General features: G+C 42.8%; 1 protein-coding gene across 1 annotated transcript; it reads left to right on the plus strand.

The window, feature by feature from the left end:
- The first annotated feature begins 1,234 nt into the window (after positions 1 to 1,234).
- LOC146177018 (kunitz-type serine protease inhibitor-like) lies at positions 1,235 to 14,186 on the plus strand. Its single transcript, XM_084581072.1, has 3 exons — positions 1,235 to 1,304; positions 10,783 to 10,898; positions 13,904 to 14,186. Exons 2-3 carry the CDS (start codon positions 10,811 to 10,813, stop codon positions 14,104 to 14,106), a joined length of 291 nt encoding a protein of 96 aa, XP_084437198.1. The 5' UTR covers positions 1,235 to 1,304; positions 10,783 to 10,810; the 3' UTR covers positions 14,107 to 14,186.
- The last annotated feature ends 285 nt before the right edge of the window (positions 14,187 to 14,471 follow it).

The following is a 14,471-nucleotide window of genomic DNA, read 5'->3' on the forward strand; positions in this document are numbered from 1 at the left end:
AAACATATTTCTATACATTTCGATGCATCCCTTCGAGGGGCTCTGAACCAGGTTTGTGATACTTGAGAATTTCGATAACTTTCCTTAGGCAGAGGAAATCGATTTCACGTTTGCCGTTTTTGCCACCCTCTTACGTCTATGCGCCACTGGAGCAAGCTCAGTAGAGATTTCAATCAGTAGTCCCTGGGCGTCCCCTGTCGTCTTGGTCAAGAAGAAATATAGGTCTATTCGTTTCTGTATGGTGTACCACCGCCTGAATGCGATGATCCGTAAGAACGTCTATCCCCTACCATGCTGAGACGACGCGCTGAACTCTGCATAAAATCTGAAATTAGTACCTCCTTCACTACACTGTTATTTACAGACCACTGCGCCTGTTTGTTAACATTGTTTGCCGTTCGCGATCACAAGTGGAGAAGGGCAAAATCCCTTACACGGCTCTTTGACTGTTGAAAGAGTTGAAGGCGGCGCTGAAATGCAACGAATCCAGCTCCGGATGACAATATTTCCGTCTTAATTTTGAAAATTGCATACAGGGTTAATACTTACTGGTTCACTTTCTTTATTGAACAAAACGTAGGCACACTGTTGTATATAGATGTGTGAGTGCGTGCTGTTTAGGAAAAGAAACAATCTGTGATAATAACACGCCTGATTCCAATTGATATTCATCTTTACGAAGGAGAAACCACCAAACCGAGGTGTATTTGCATTTCCCATTCATTCGTTTCAGAAGTGCGGAACTAATAAATGTAAAACATTGCTATCGTCACATTGCACATGACATTAAATCATCTTTCTCGTCAAAGCTTTCCATCCGTTTCTTAACAGTCAAGATTTTACACAAAAAAAAAAAAACGGCTTGTTTCAAAGCCTCGCTTTGTTTTTTAAACCGGCGGATGCCAGAATATTGTCAGCGGATGCTTCACTATGACATTCTTAATGACCTTCTTGCAAAACAACGGAAGAGTGGAAGGCCGACGCTAATCGCACGTACGCCGCTCCCCGGACGTCCAAAAATAAAATTCCTAGCCGGGCAGCGTTGCCGTTGGTCGTAAGAGATATCGTTAAAATATTGTGCAGAGCTCCTAACAGGCTCGGAAACACGCCCCTCATTTAGATTATATATCTGAAGTAGCAGTGTCGTTCATGTTGTTTGCACATGCAATCGACGGAGGCCCGCAATTGGCGGCAAAATTGTTGGGAAGAAAATAAATGAATAAACATGGACGGCGTCAGGTCGCATATATAGCAACGCGAAGCAGTACGAACTGCAAGTTGCGCTCGCATTATTAAAAAAGGAGGTGAGTGAGGTGCCTTTTTGTTCTGTTAGAACACAGTTGATATCTCGGTTTCGTTATATGCGGTATTATATGCGCCCCTCATAAGAAGCCTTAGACGGCTTACGAGTGCCGTGAAGTTAATGTGTACAAAAGACCGTTATAAATATCCCGTCTTGTCTTCCGGACGACAGGAGGAGGAGGGTAAAAGTACCCGTCAGAGAAATCAAAAGTTCCTGGGTGACATCATAATATCGATCACATAGTGGCGCGCGCTTCATGATTGAGGATAGAAATCGAACATCGCGGCAGCTTAATCAAAGAGCGCACATTCGTTTTCCTTAATTTAGCGGGTCGTAATGTCGGTGCTGAAGTTTACGCGAAGCGCATAAAACTCATTTGCTCGAAAAACTGCCAGCGTAGTTGTAGTAGTAGTAGTAGTGGTAGCAGTAGTAGCAGTAGTAGTAGTAGTAGTAGTAGTAGTAGTAGTAGTAGTAGTAGTAGTAGTAGTAGTAGTAGTAGTAGTAGTAGCAGTAGTAGTAGTAGTAGTAGTAGTAGTCGACCCTGCGTGTCAGAAACATTCGTTTAGAAAAGTTGTGATTGGTCGGCAGGGTTAGACGTCACACAGTCACGAACTCGCGAGGGAATTTCAAACACTGCTCATAAAAAATGAGCTACGTAAAGAATTCGGAAGGGTTTGAATCAAGCTGAAATGGACGATTACATTCCTCAAACTAAAGTTATTCAGTAAGTGGAAGCAATTCATTAAAATGAAGTTGTCGCCATTGGGGTTTGGAACCCAGGCCCTCTGCATGCCAGACGGATAATAAAAGCATAAGCCATGAGGGCCATTGGTACCAAGCGTGTTAGAGGGGAAGTAAGTAGAAGCTTTGTGATGCGCATGACTAACGTGTGTTCGCAAAGTGTACTGACGTTACGGTAGCAATAATTTCAAATCTGGAGTGATTTTTTGAGAAAAATTAAAAGAAAACGCGCGCAATGAAAAGGCGGTCTTAAGGGCGCGTCCCGTCTACTTTTTTATTTTTAATTGTGGACGTTTTGAGGCTTATGGTTTAAAACAGCTTATAAACCCTTGGCACAAGCACGAGAGTGTTTGAGTAGAGTTATAAATACTGTTTCGGAACTGCGCCTTTTCTCTTCTTTAGTAACGTTTATATTTTGCTCTGAAAAAAATATTTTAGCCCCTAACGATGTTAGGTTTTTGTGTTGTATAGTAGAGGCGCCCTGACACAACTTTGCTGCAGTTAACATCTTCTTATAGAATAGAATCTTTGAAATAGTTGTACCATCTTCTCCGTGCATTTACTGTGTTATTTATCCACTGTTTTCATTATTTTATAAAACCCGTTTCAGGCATAGTGTAAGAAGTAAAATTATTTTAAGGATTTAGTGCTTTCCGCAATGTAATTGCCACTGTTGAGAACAATATCTTCGTTGTAATTCGCCACTGGTGTTGCTGAAGATGAAAATATAAGCAGAGACACCTTAGATCTATGATACTCACCTATGATAATATATATGAATTAATATATATCCTCACTTATTTCTCTCATTCCCAAGCCTTGTAAGCCTCCGTCCCTTTCAAATCCCCGGCCCATTTCCCTGACCTGCTGTGCCGGCAAGACGATGGAAAAAATGGCGCTCACTAGCCTCAGTCGGCATTTGGAGGCTTCGAACTCGCTCCCATGATGCCCTCATTGGTTTTCGCCCCCGTGTATCTGCACAGGACCCTTTCCTAAAACTTCAGCATAACTTTCTTTACCTGTGGTAGCTCTCAGCTTCACGCCCTAGTCACAATCGATGTCCGCAAGGCATTCGATTGCGTCTCCCATGACCATATTCTTACCTGCTTTTCCAGCACCGATTGCGGCTCTCGCATGTATAACTACGTCTGAGCTTTTCTTTCTAATCGCGAGGCTCTTTTTCGAGCATTCAAGCACTTCACTTCCACACCCCACCGTTTCACCCGCGGTACCCCGCAAGGTGCTGTTCTTTCACCCACCCTTTTTATTATCGTCGACGCTCCTCTAGCGGTTCAGTTATCATCTATTCTCGATCTTCAGCGCTTTTTGTACGCCCACGACATCACACTGTGGTGCTCGCGCGAATCTCCTGTTAACGTTCAAGACACCATTTAGCAAAGATTGAATATTATTTCTTGCTTTCTTGACCACGCAAGCGTGTCTCCTGCGCCCGAGAGGTCACAACTCCTACTTTTGACTCACTCTGCTTATCATCGAGCCCACAACTCACTGATCTTCCTTACCTTCGGCGGCTCCCCAATCCCCAAAGTTTCTCGAAGTCGCGGTTTTGGCATGCCTCTGCTGATGGTAACACCCTACTGTGGCCTTTCATTGCAAATTAATTACTCAGGTTTGTATCGTCTGAAGTAAAACACCATGATTTATGACTATGCCGCAGCATCTTGCAGGCAGGTATTGGTGTTCACACCAACCACCTACCTTCGTCTCGTTCAGTACATTCCATCTACCCTTTTTCTTTAGCATTGCTCGGTTCTCTTTTAAAGTAAGTTCAAAACCGAAAATTATAATACCAAGAACGTCGCCATGCTTGAAGTGGCGCTCATCACCAGCGCTGCTGAAGGCAGAAACGTTTGGTACGAGCCATAGAGTTTCTTACTCTTATCTAGAGAGAAAGCTGTGCTGCCGTCTATGGGAGTTTACATGGAGTTTCCAGACGGCCAGTTCAGCCACCATGGGCGCTCAAAGCATAATGGGCCGGAGAGCTACTGAGTGCAGAACTACCACTTTTGGCCAAAACTAATGCGAAGATAAACGTTGTTATACCGTAAATAATGTCCTAAGATTGAATATTGTGACTATAAATTGCAAAAAGAGAGAGAAACAGCAGGTCAATGTGAGATTTATCCAATATAAGCGATGGCTCTTTCTCCCATTGGCTTAGTTTTGAGCATCACAAATACCAATATTTCGCACTTAATAGGCAAACTTTGAATTAAAAAAAAACGTTATAAAAATATCTATAGTTGTGCAATCACTTAAGGAAGTTTTTAATGGCATTTCGGGAAACAGAAACCATTTATTGGCGACGTCTGGTTTTCCGCCTTCGCTACTATGGCTTTCGCGGTCTATGTACGCACCTTCAGATGATGATGATGACGAAAAAGAAACATCACAGTAGTGCCACTCCACGTACCCGAGAAAAACCGACTGTCCCGCAACAAGTAGCACACCGGCCCATGATTCTTAGCGCGCCCATGGTGGCTGAAGTGAAGCGCCCTCAGCTTACCCTCTAGTTAATGTAAGGAACTCTATGGTACCTGCGGTAAATGTGACAAGATCTACTTGTTTTTTTTTGTGCATTTCTTTGTATATAAAGTTAATTTAGCCCTCTGAGTTACATGTTCACCAAAATATTTGCATCGTAGTTAGACACGTCTTGCACGCGTGGCAGCTAGGCGCTGTGTTCGTGGAGTTGCACCGAGTTAATAGCTGGCTGTATGTCGTGTACACGGGGTTAGTGTTTGCACAAGCAGATTACCACTGAGAAAAAAAGAATACCATACGGACAGATGAGGGTTTAGATGATCGTGATGTGTGTTTTCAGCGCCACAGCCAGGTATTCGTTAATTTGTGGATGGAATTTTGGAATTAAGCCACAAACAATTGTTAAAGAAATATTGTCAAAGAAATTTCATTTATTTCATTTATTCCACCTTAAGGGCCCCAAGGCATTACATAAGGGGGGGCAGGCTACAGATTTTAACATATTATGAACGTTACAAAAAAGATTAAGCAAAATACAACGCAAACAAATACAAGTACAAGAAAAAAAGAACAAGCAGGGGAACATGTCGTGAACGATGTAAAAAATAAAAAGATAAAGCAAATTACAGAGCAAACAATTACAAGTACAAGAAAAACAGAACAAGCAGGGGAAAACTTTATAAAAGGCTGAGAATAAGGCAGAGTGTCGTTCGTTCAGCTGGAATCGCTTATTAGCTTATATGATTTTTCAGTTTATCGAGAACTGCGTGGGGGAAGAACGAGCTATTCATTGCTAGGGTGCGGGTAGGAATGCGTGTTAAAGACTGGCTATGGTTTAGACGGGAAGATCTTCTTGGAGGTGTAGTTAGAAGCTCGTGTCTAGACCGTGGGTGATGATAGAACGTATGAAGAAGGCAAAAACGAGATATGAGGCGGCGTGATGCGAGGGACGGTAGCTCGAGGTATTTCTTTAATGAAGTGACGCTGCATCGTTTAGAATGTGTCGATGTGATGAACCGTGCAGCGCGATTTTGAATGGCTTCAATACTAGCGGCGTGGTAAGCTTGTGACGGATTCCAAATAGCTGACGCGTATTCAAGTTTTGGTCTGATGAAAGTTAAATAAGCCAGTTTTTTAACTTCTGGTGATGAATCGCTTAAATTACGTCGCATGTAGCCCAGGGTGCGCGAAGCCTTGGAACAGATAGTTTCGATATGTTTTGTCCAAGATAGCGATGGTGTCATGTGCAGACCAAGATATTTATATGATGTTGCGTGGGTAACCGGGGAAGAATTCAGATAGTACGTAAAATTAGTCGGGGTATACAGGCAGGAAAATGTCAGGACCTTGCATTTGTCGGTATTTAGAGGCATGAGCCAGGTGTCGCACCATAGTGTGATAACGTTCAGGTCATGTTGGAGCGCGCATGTGTCATCTTGGTTGATTATGGTGCGGTATACGACGCAGTCGTCAGCGAATAATCTCAGTTTAGATTTGATATTAGAAGGCAGGTCATTGATGTATATTAGGAACAATAAAGGAGACAGGCCGGCACCCTGAGGAACGCCTGATGTTACGCTAGAGAGAGAAGAGTTATACTTGTTAGCACGGGTAAATTGTACGCGCCCTTTTAAGAAGTGTTCTACCCACGATGGCAATTTTCGTGATACTCCGATGCTGGATAGTTTAAGCAATAAATGATTGTGGGAGACACGGTCAAACGCCTTCCAGAAATCTAAGAAGATGGAATCAATCTGATAATGGTCGTCCATGTACTGTATTAAATCGTGAGTAAATTCGGCTAGTTGTGTCTCCCATGAAAGTAGCTTTCGAAAACCGTGCTGCTGAGGATAAAAGTAATTAATTGACTCAAGGTGTGCCATGAGGTTAGATGCTATGATATGTTCAAGCTGCTTTGAGGGGAGGCTAGTAAGGGATATTGGACGATAGTTAAATGGGCTTGAGCGGTCACCTGATTTTAAAATTGGTATTATGCGCGCTTTTTTCCAGTCATCCGGCACGTCACCAGTGTCAAGGGATTGTGAAAACATTTTGTATAGTATGCTGCTCGAGATGGACGCCGTGTTTTTGAGCAATTTGCTGTTGATTTCGTCGCAGCCACCTCATGTTGAAAGCGGAAGAGAACTAATAAGGTGTGATATGGCCTCCGCATTTATTTGTATTTCTTTCATCGGTTGTGAATCAATGAGGGGCTTGTGATTGACAGAAGTAATGTTGGTAGGAGTGAAAATAGAAGTGAAATAATCATTTAATACGGAAGCACTACTCTCGGGTCCAATAGGGTCACCGCTGGAGTCTGTCAGTTCAATTTGGTTGGGTCGGGATTTATTCGATAGAAGATGCCATAATTTGTTTGGGTTGGAACAAAGAATGGAAAGCAAGTCAGAGGTTTGGAATTTCTTCTTAGCCTCTTCAAGTTCATTTAAGTATTGTTTGACACATAAGTGGTATCGGTCCCATTTTTCAAGATTGTTACTTTCCTTTGCTGTCCTGTAAAGACGTTTTTTACGGTTCAGAAGAGATTTGAGGCGTTTATTAAACCAGGGATTGTTATTGTCAGATTTTACAAGAATAGTAAGAATGTATTGATTTTTCAAGTTTACTAATGTGTTTTTATACAACTCCCAGTTAGCATTAACCGTGCGGGATAAATAAGATTTTTCGAAAGTAACGAAAAATTCTGCAAGTTTGCTATTGATAATTTCGAAGTTCGCTCTTTTATAATCTGTGATTAGTTTCCTTGATGGTGATCTTTTTTCCATTGATAATGATATGATTATGTGAAGAAGGCTGTGATCACTGATCCCGGGTAGCAGATTTATAGTTGATACATTATAGGAGGTTGATGTGAGCAGGAGGTCTAGTGTATTGTCACTTCTAGTGGGCCATGATATCAATTGTTGAAGGTAATGGTCCAGCACTAGTTCGATGAATTGCCTGGATTCGGCTGTAGGACCTTTTGAGACAGACAGAACAGACCAGTTGATACTATGGTAATTGAAGTCGCCGAATAAAAAAAAATGGGTATGCGGGGAAATGTTGTTTCAATGTTGGTTAGCGCTTGGTGTAAGAACTCAGTGAAGTACGGGCATTTCTCCGATGGCCGATAACATATGCCAAATATCGCCTTGGGAGGCGTAGTGCCTACGCGTACCTATGTAAGTTCTATGTTATCATCATGACGTATGAGTGAGGATGGCAGGCAGTTTTTAACTGCCACGATAGTTCCTCCTCCCCTCCGATGTCGCGTACCTTTGTAAGTTCTATGTTATCATCATGACGTATGAGTGAGGATGGCAGGCAGTTTTTAACTGCCACGATAGTTCCTCCTCCCCTCCGATGTTGCCTATCGCGTCGGTATAAAGTGTAATCTGTGTTACAGGAAAGGACTTCGTTGTCTCTAATGTTATCGTTTAGCCATGTCTCGGTTAACAGTATGATGTCAGCGTCGATATCTTCGATGAAGCTGAGAAGCTGGTCCCGTTTGGACATGATACTTAGAATATTAGTGAACCCGATGTTAAGATTTGTGCACGTTTGAGGCCGGTGGCGCGAAGAAACTAAGGGATGCTGAGCGGAGCGTCATTTTTTGCTTTGTGAAGGGGTACCGTTGGCTTGCATGCTTTTGGTTGCGTTCTGAGCGTTCTGAGTGCTTTTGACGACAGTGCTAGTAACAGGGTTATAGACGTAGCATTTCTCGCCAACATGTAGCTTGCCGAATCGAAGTTTGAACGGACATTTCTGTGGTCGGATAAACGGCAATAATTTTGATCGCGCGATCCTTGTGGCAGAAGCGAAGTCTTCTCTAATTGCGTAGTCGGTGTCCTTCAGTTTCTTTCCACATGCCAGGATGCTTTCCTTGGTTTTGAAATGGGTGAATTTAACTATTATTGGACGACACTTCGACTCCGCGAATCTGCCTATGCGATGCGCACGTTCAATTGTGCTAGGATCAAGGTGTAGTTCCAATTTGTCAGCACAGAGGGTCAGAACTTCTTGCTCGGAGTCTTTCCATGACTCGTCTTTCGTGTCGTTTATATCATGAAAAATAAGGTTATTCCTACGTAGCCTGTTGTTTGTATCAGTGCTTCCAGCTTTGAGGACGGCAATATCCCTCTTAATCTGAGTGGTAACGCTTGGTTCAGAGCTGAATTGCGGGGAGTGCTGGGTCTATTCCAATGCTACAACGCGGATGGTAATATACTTGAGCCTTTCGTCGTGAAGGGACTGTGCAGTTTTAATCTGTTCAAATTCGTGCATGATGGTCGCCTGATTTTCCTGTAACTGTTTTATTGTTTCCATCAAGGCTTCTAATTCGGGTAGTCCGGGAGGGCCCGGGTTAAGCTCGACATCACCAGAAATCAACAGCATGAGATCGCACAGTGCTGCGAGCATTTCTGCGCCGCAACATACACGAAAGAATCTTCGCCATTTCAAGCTGTCGGGGCACGACACCGCTATCAAGCAGCGATTACTACTACGGTATTCTTTACAAGGGCTCAAATAACTAACCTGAAAGGTCAGAAGACCGTTCAACATGGTTTTCTGAGCGGTGTCGTGCCCCGTCTGGCTTGCATCGGTGGTCGGCTTAAGCAGATAGCACTCGTCGGGTCCCGTGATTGGTAACCTGATTGATGAACGTTGCCAGGTGAGATAGGATTCGTGCGCCAAGTTTGGGGTGCGGTGCCGGGGCACACGATCGGGTGCTGTCCAAGGAATCCAGTGAAAAAGTTCGGGAGCAGGAACGAAGCAGGAAGGCGCAGTTAGGTTCCAGGAAGGGCATGTGGTGACAGGCAGCCAGCGTGACAGTGCCTGAAAGGTCAGAAGAGCGTTCAACATGGTTCTCTGAGCGGTGTCGTGCCCCCCATAGGCGTTCTCGTAATAAGTAGACGTTCCCGTAAATACATGATGCATGCACAGTAGGTTAGAAATATAACTCGAGTTAATGTCATTCTAGTCGAAAACAAGAAATAGAAATGGACATAATAGTAATAAGAAGAAACGATAACCGGTAATCACTAAGAATACAAATTGGATTACAAGTATAGGGGGGGGGGGACTTCAGAAAATGAGGAGGGTAGATAAAGTTTTCAAATTTGCAGGTATCAAGTGCATGCAGCTAGCACAGGATTAGGCTCATTGACAGAGTACGGTAGAAGCTTCAAGGCCCGCCCCCTCGTGTGGGTATAGTCTTGCTGATGACCTCGACATTGGCACTCAATTGGAATATCTGTAGACGTCATACTACATGAGAGAATGGACTTCCATGTCTCAGAAGCAGTTTAAAAATCCCACATTACCCCTCGTTTCTCATAATATTTATAACTGCCTGTGGCTGTTATATGTTTTTGAGAATAAATAATGTTATACAGGCATGTTTTGTGGCACAGCCGAGAGTCTATCAGATGTCCACGTCTATCCTCGTTTCTTTCCTAAGAAAAATCTTGCGTAGACACTCATCCACAGTGTGATTGAAACAGTACCTGAGAAGGGAGAAATAGATGTATGTAATATTGAAACACGGGTAAGTATCGTGCTAGATAAGTCTAAAGATCTGATTATATCATATGCAGCAAAGAAGCCCAGTTTCGTGGTGTAAAAGTGTTCGCACAATCCGCGATTTATGAACGATGTATTTGATGACAGGGCAAGGGCAATCTATGCCCAGTACATGTACTTTATCTAGCGCTGTAGGAAGTGGCATTACAAAAGAAATTACTAGGCCTTTTGAAGAATCTTTTGTAGTAACGCAAAAGTATGCTAACCGTCTGCGGGAGTGGATAATAGAGGCTTTATAGGGTTCTGAAGATACCTGTTTTTCAGTGTACCACCCACTCTTTCCTAGACCGACACTCAGGCTGGCAGTATGCAATAAATAAAAAGATAAATTGCATACGTTGACTGAAGACTATCTTTTGGCACACTATCGTAAAACAGAGTTGTTCAATCTGTGTTTAGGTGTTGGACTGGAAGAAAAAGAACGTGCGGCTTAATTTAAAAACCTTCACCCAGTTGCATTTTATACCAACTAAATAAATTTTGTTTGCATTTAAAACCATATATGGTGTAATTAATAATTTTATGCGGAAATTCACTTTAGTGCTCCTCTCAAACAGCCGTAGAATATATGGAAGGTGCTGTGCTTTGGCAGTGCGCTGTTAGGCGCTATAGTTTCTGGCACTGATTATCATCTACCCCTCTATGTACTGCAGTTCGAGTTCAAAGCGCTATTTCATCAACATGGACAAACTAACCCTGGCACTGCTTCTCCTCGCCACTCTCAGCGTCGCCAGTTGCCGCCGCCCTTTCGGGCACATAAACATGAAACGTGAGTTAAACTTCAATGATTTGTGCATGTGCGCTTGTGGTGCATGTTAGCTCCCTATACAAGGCGTCTTGACCAGAGGTTTCAAAGTTTTAAAGTACGACGCTGTGTCCTAAGCAACTGAAGCCACCCGAGTTTATTTGAGAGTTGCACACCAAGGCTGATATCTGCCTTCCTGAGGCCAAGCTTCATCTGCATGCTCATAATTCGAAACGTTTCTTTAGAAAACGCATTTTGAAAGCGCGAGCTGGCCACAAGATCTGCCGAATAAAAAACAATGAGGCGTAAATCACTGTGTATAGCTAGCGCTTTCAATGTCTTCGTAGGGATGCACTGACTCGCCCCTACAGTAGCTAAAAAGTTGCTTCCTCTCCCGCAATCGAGAATAAATGCTTCGAGGCGACCTTATCACTTTCATGAGCGAGGGGCAAGCAGTGTACTGCTGCGGCGTATAACGCTTTATGTAAGATGATGTTTTCTTTTCGTTTAACGAGGCTACATTGCTCGCTCGCGCGAAAGCAGCATTGGCATGCAAGATTTTGGTGCCTACAATCTGAATATCGAAGACAATAGCGAGTAGGTTATACTCAAATGAGATTGGTTTCAAATTTTCCTTAAATTTGGATGACGTTAAATTTCAGGCGGGGGGGGGGGGGGATCCGTTTTATCTGAAAGGCATCAAAGATGTTGCTTATACTTACTTGTATTCAGTTAAACACCAAATTTGTGGTGAGATTCAGATGATGTTGAATACTGGCGGGCCAGAGAAAATACATTGTTGTGGCCCATAAACATTTAAGTACAACTATTGAGGCGTCCCATACTCAAAATCGGTCAGAGAGCAATTTGCGCGAAATTCGGTAAAAATGCCGCCTAATTTGATAGAAAAAAACATTCTGAAAGCACTTATAATGGGATACACGCCAATTTAGATGAGATTGGGACGATATTATATAGGGGGCCCAGGGACCAAATTTGGTGGTGACCCACATATATTTGAAAGCAACAAATAAATTCACAATACGCACATTAGGGTCGACACCAGTTTGAGTAAAATTCCCACTGCCTCAGAATTTGGGGTCTTGGGCTCCAACTTTTGATGGTGGGCCTCTTGGGATGTTGCTCATTATTTAATCAGCTTTATTCAAATAAGGTTTGTCGAAATTCAGACTGAGCCACAGTTTGGTGCTCCACAGATCTAAAATTGGGGTTGGGGGAGGGGGGCTGACTAAACTTCTAGAAATAGTCCATACAGAAACAAGGTTGATACCAATTTCTGGCGACAACGAATGCTGTCAAACTTCGGGGTCTCAGGGTTTCAATCGTTACGGAAATGGCAGCAACTTCCTGGGACACAAAGCGGTCGTTTACGAGGAATTAGAGTGTGAAGTTGTTTCGGTAAATCTCGTTAGGCATCCCGAATGAGGGTAAATAAATGCTTAGGCGACATAAATTCATTGGCCGCATGCTCATTAGCACATTAGCCTCGACGTCAATTCAAGGTCACTGACGAGGGTAGCTATATCATTTATTCCTTAAAAACTCTTCGGTATAAGTCTTTCCAAGAAAAGAACCTGACCTTTAATGTTTTTCTTACGCTTTATTTGCGCTTGGTCTATACTATAAGCCCCGAATCTGTCAGAGCTGCAACTACATTTATGGGACATCTAGGGATATATGGAGAGCGTCGTCTTGCGATAGAGATAGGGGCGAGTCGAATAGACATCAGTCTCTGCTAATATTCGGACTTACTTCATTCGAAACAAAAATATAATAATATTGGTATCGCTTATAGGTTCATGTGTCTCTCCGCACACTTATTTGGCTTCCTAATATTTGTATGAGAAGAGAATATCATGTGCTTGATGTTGCGCCACCCAACAAGCCCAACAAGTGCACTATGAGCATCTTGCTCTTTAGTTCTGCCGTCAGTTGGTAGAAAGCGGAAGCAGATTTTTTTGTCCTAGTGGGGTGCAACGAACAGTTGTTATTAGGGTGATAGCGATATAAACGCTTTAAAATGGAACCCAACCGCATTGTTCAATAGATGTTCGGAAAATATCAGATTGGACAAGCAGGATCTTGGCATCAGCAGCCGTGAGCCCACATAGTAACTGCACCAAACATTGCCTATAGGACTCCACTTTTACAACGAGACTCTTGACCGATGTGACATCCCACTTGAAAATAATGTGTTTGAAGCAAAGCGCGAAAAGGAATTAAAGACCGCAGGGTGCCTAAAATATAGCGAAATATGTAACTGGTCTTGACTAAATGTTCTCGGTTGTAAGCGGCATACAAACTAACAATATTTGGGGTGCAGGCCAAAAACGCTGTGTGCTAGGCCACTGAAAGAACGCTTCTGTCTCTTGCAAACAATCAGGGTTTATACGCGTTTCTCATCTAGACGGTCTTCCACTTTTAGTTAGAATGTCGCTCCTTGTTGCTGATAATTAGCAGAGCTCTGGCGACCGCTGTAGAAACTATTGCGCAGGAGCAAGAGAGCCTTTAGCAGGGCTTTGCGAGCTGACTGCTCCTACGCAATAACTTCTACTGCGCACGCTAGAAGCGCTCATCAGAGGGTTGGCTGCAAGCAGTAATATTTTAAGAGTGGACGACCTTGTTCTTGCCTAAGGGAGTAATGCCAAAGATACTTCACGACATCTGTATATACCTGGCATGAAAATTCACAAGAGAACAAATTTAGAAATTACCTACATAAAATGAAGAATGGAATTAAAAGAACTGAACGATAAAATCATATAGAAACAAAGCAAAATAAACCCGTCTCACGTTGAGATCTTCATGGTATCGCTCTCAACACATTTTTAAAACGTAAGTCCGTTTATTTTTAACAAACTGTATAAATGAAAAGTGGAAATATGTGGGTGAGGGCTCGATATTTGTACTCGCATCCTTGCCTATTTGAGTTGTGGAGTTCTGTTCTATTTGCAAGTGACAATTATGAAGAGAATTTCTGACCCAACGGAAATTTTTTTCTCGCGCAGCGGCGCGCTCTCCAGAGTGCTTCTACCGTCGTAACCCTGGACCATGCAGGCATCGCATCGGACGGTTTTTCTACAACCCACGCACGGAAGAATGCGAGCAGTTCATCTACGGAGGATGCGGCGGAAATAAGAACAACTTCCGTACATACTACGAATGCGAGGACAAATGCATGACGTTCATAGGAGAGATTCCTGTGAGATAAACTTCGTCTTTTACTACATTTCAACAAATAACTACAAAGTGTAGCATCAAAAAGAAAGCAAATAAACAAACAAAACATGGGAGGTATGAAATCACCTGCATGTAAAGAAAAGCAAAGCATCCCTGAATTAGAAAATGCAACTCGGATCACATTTGGCCCGGATTAGCAAAAAATGACTTTGTCGGCCACTCTCTTTCTCAAAGAACCTACAAAAAATGATCAAATACTTTGAAAATATGCTCTTTTCAGACTCAAGATATAAACAGATGATATGTCTTGCCAATCAAATAAAGAATTATTCATACTTTCTTCTGAATTAACCTCCACAGTCGGGTTCCTAACCAATTCTTGAAGACAATAAAGTC

This window comes from Amblyomma maculatum, chromosome 10 (assembly GCF_055883805.1).
Source record: "Amblyomma maculatum isolate TAMU_Amacu chromosome 10, ASM5588380v1, whole genome shotgun sequence".
NCBI classification, from domain to species: domain Eukaryota; kingdom Metazoa; phylum Arthropoda; class Arachnida; order Ixodida; family Ixodidae; genus Amblyomma; species Amblyomma maculatum.

Bases quoted from the DNA above. Each gene is read 5' to 3' on its own strand.
- LOC146177018 (XM_084581072.1), top strand. From the start codon at position 10,811: ATGGACAAACTAACCCTGGCACTGCTTCTCCTCGCCACTCTCAGCGTC. The intron at 10,899-13,903 runs GTGAGTTAAACT...TTTCTCGCGCAG, and splicing joins CGGGCACATAAACATGAAAC to CGGCGCGCTCTCCAGAGTGC.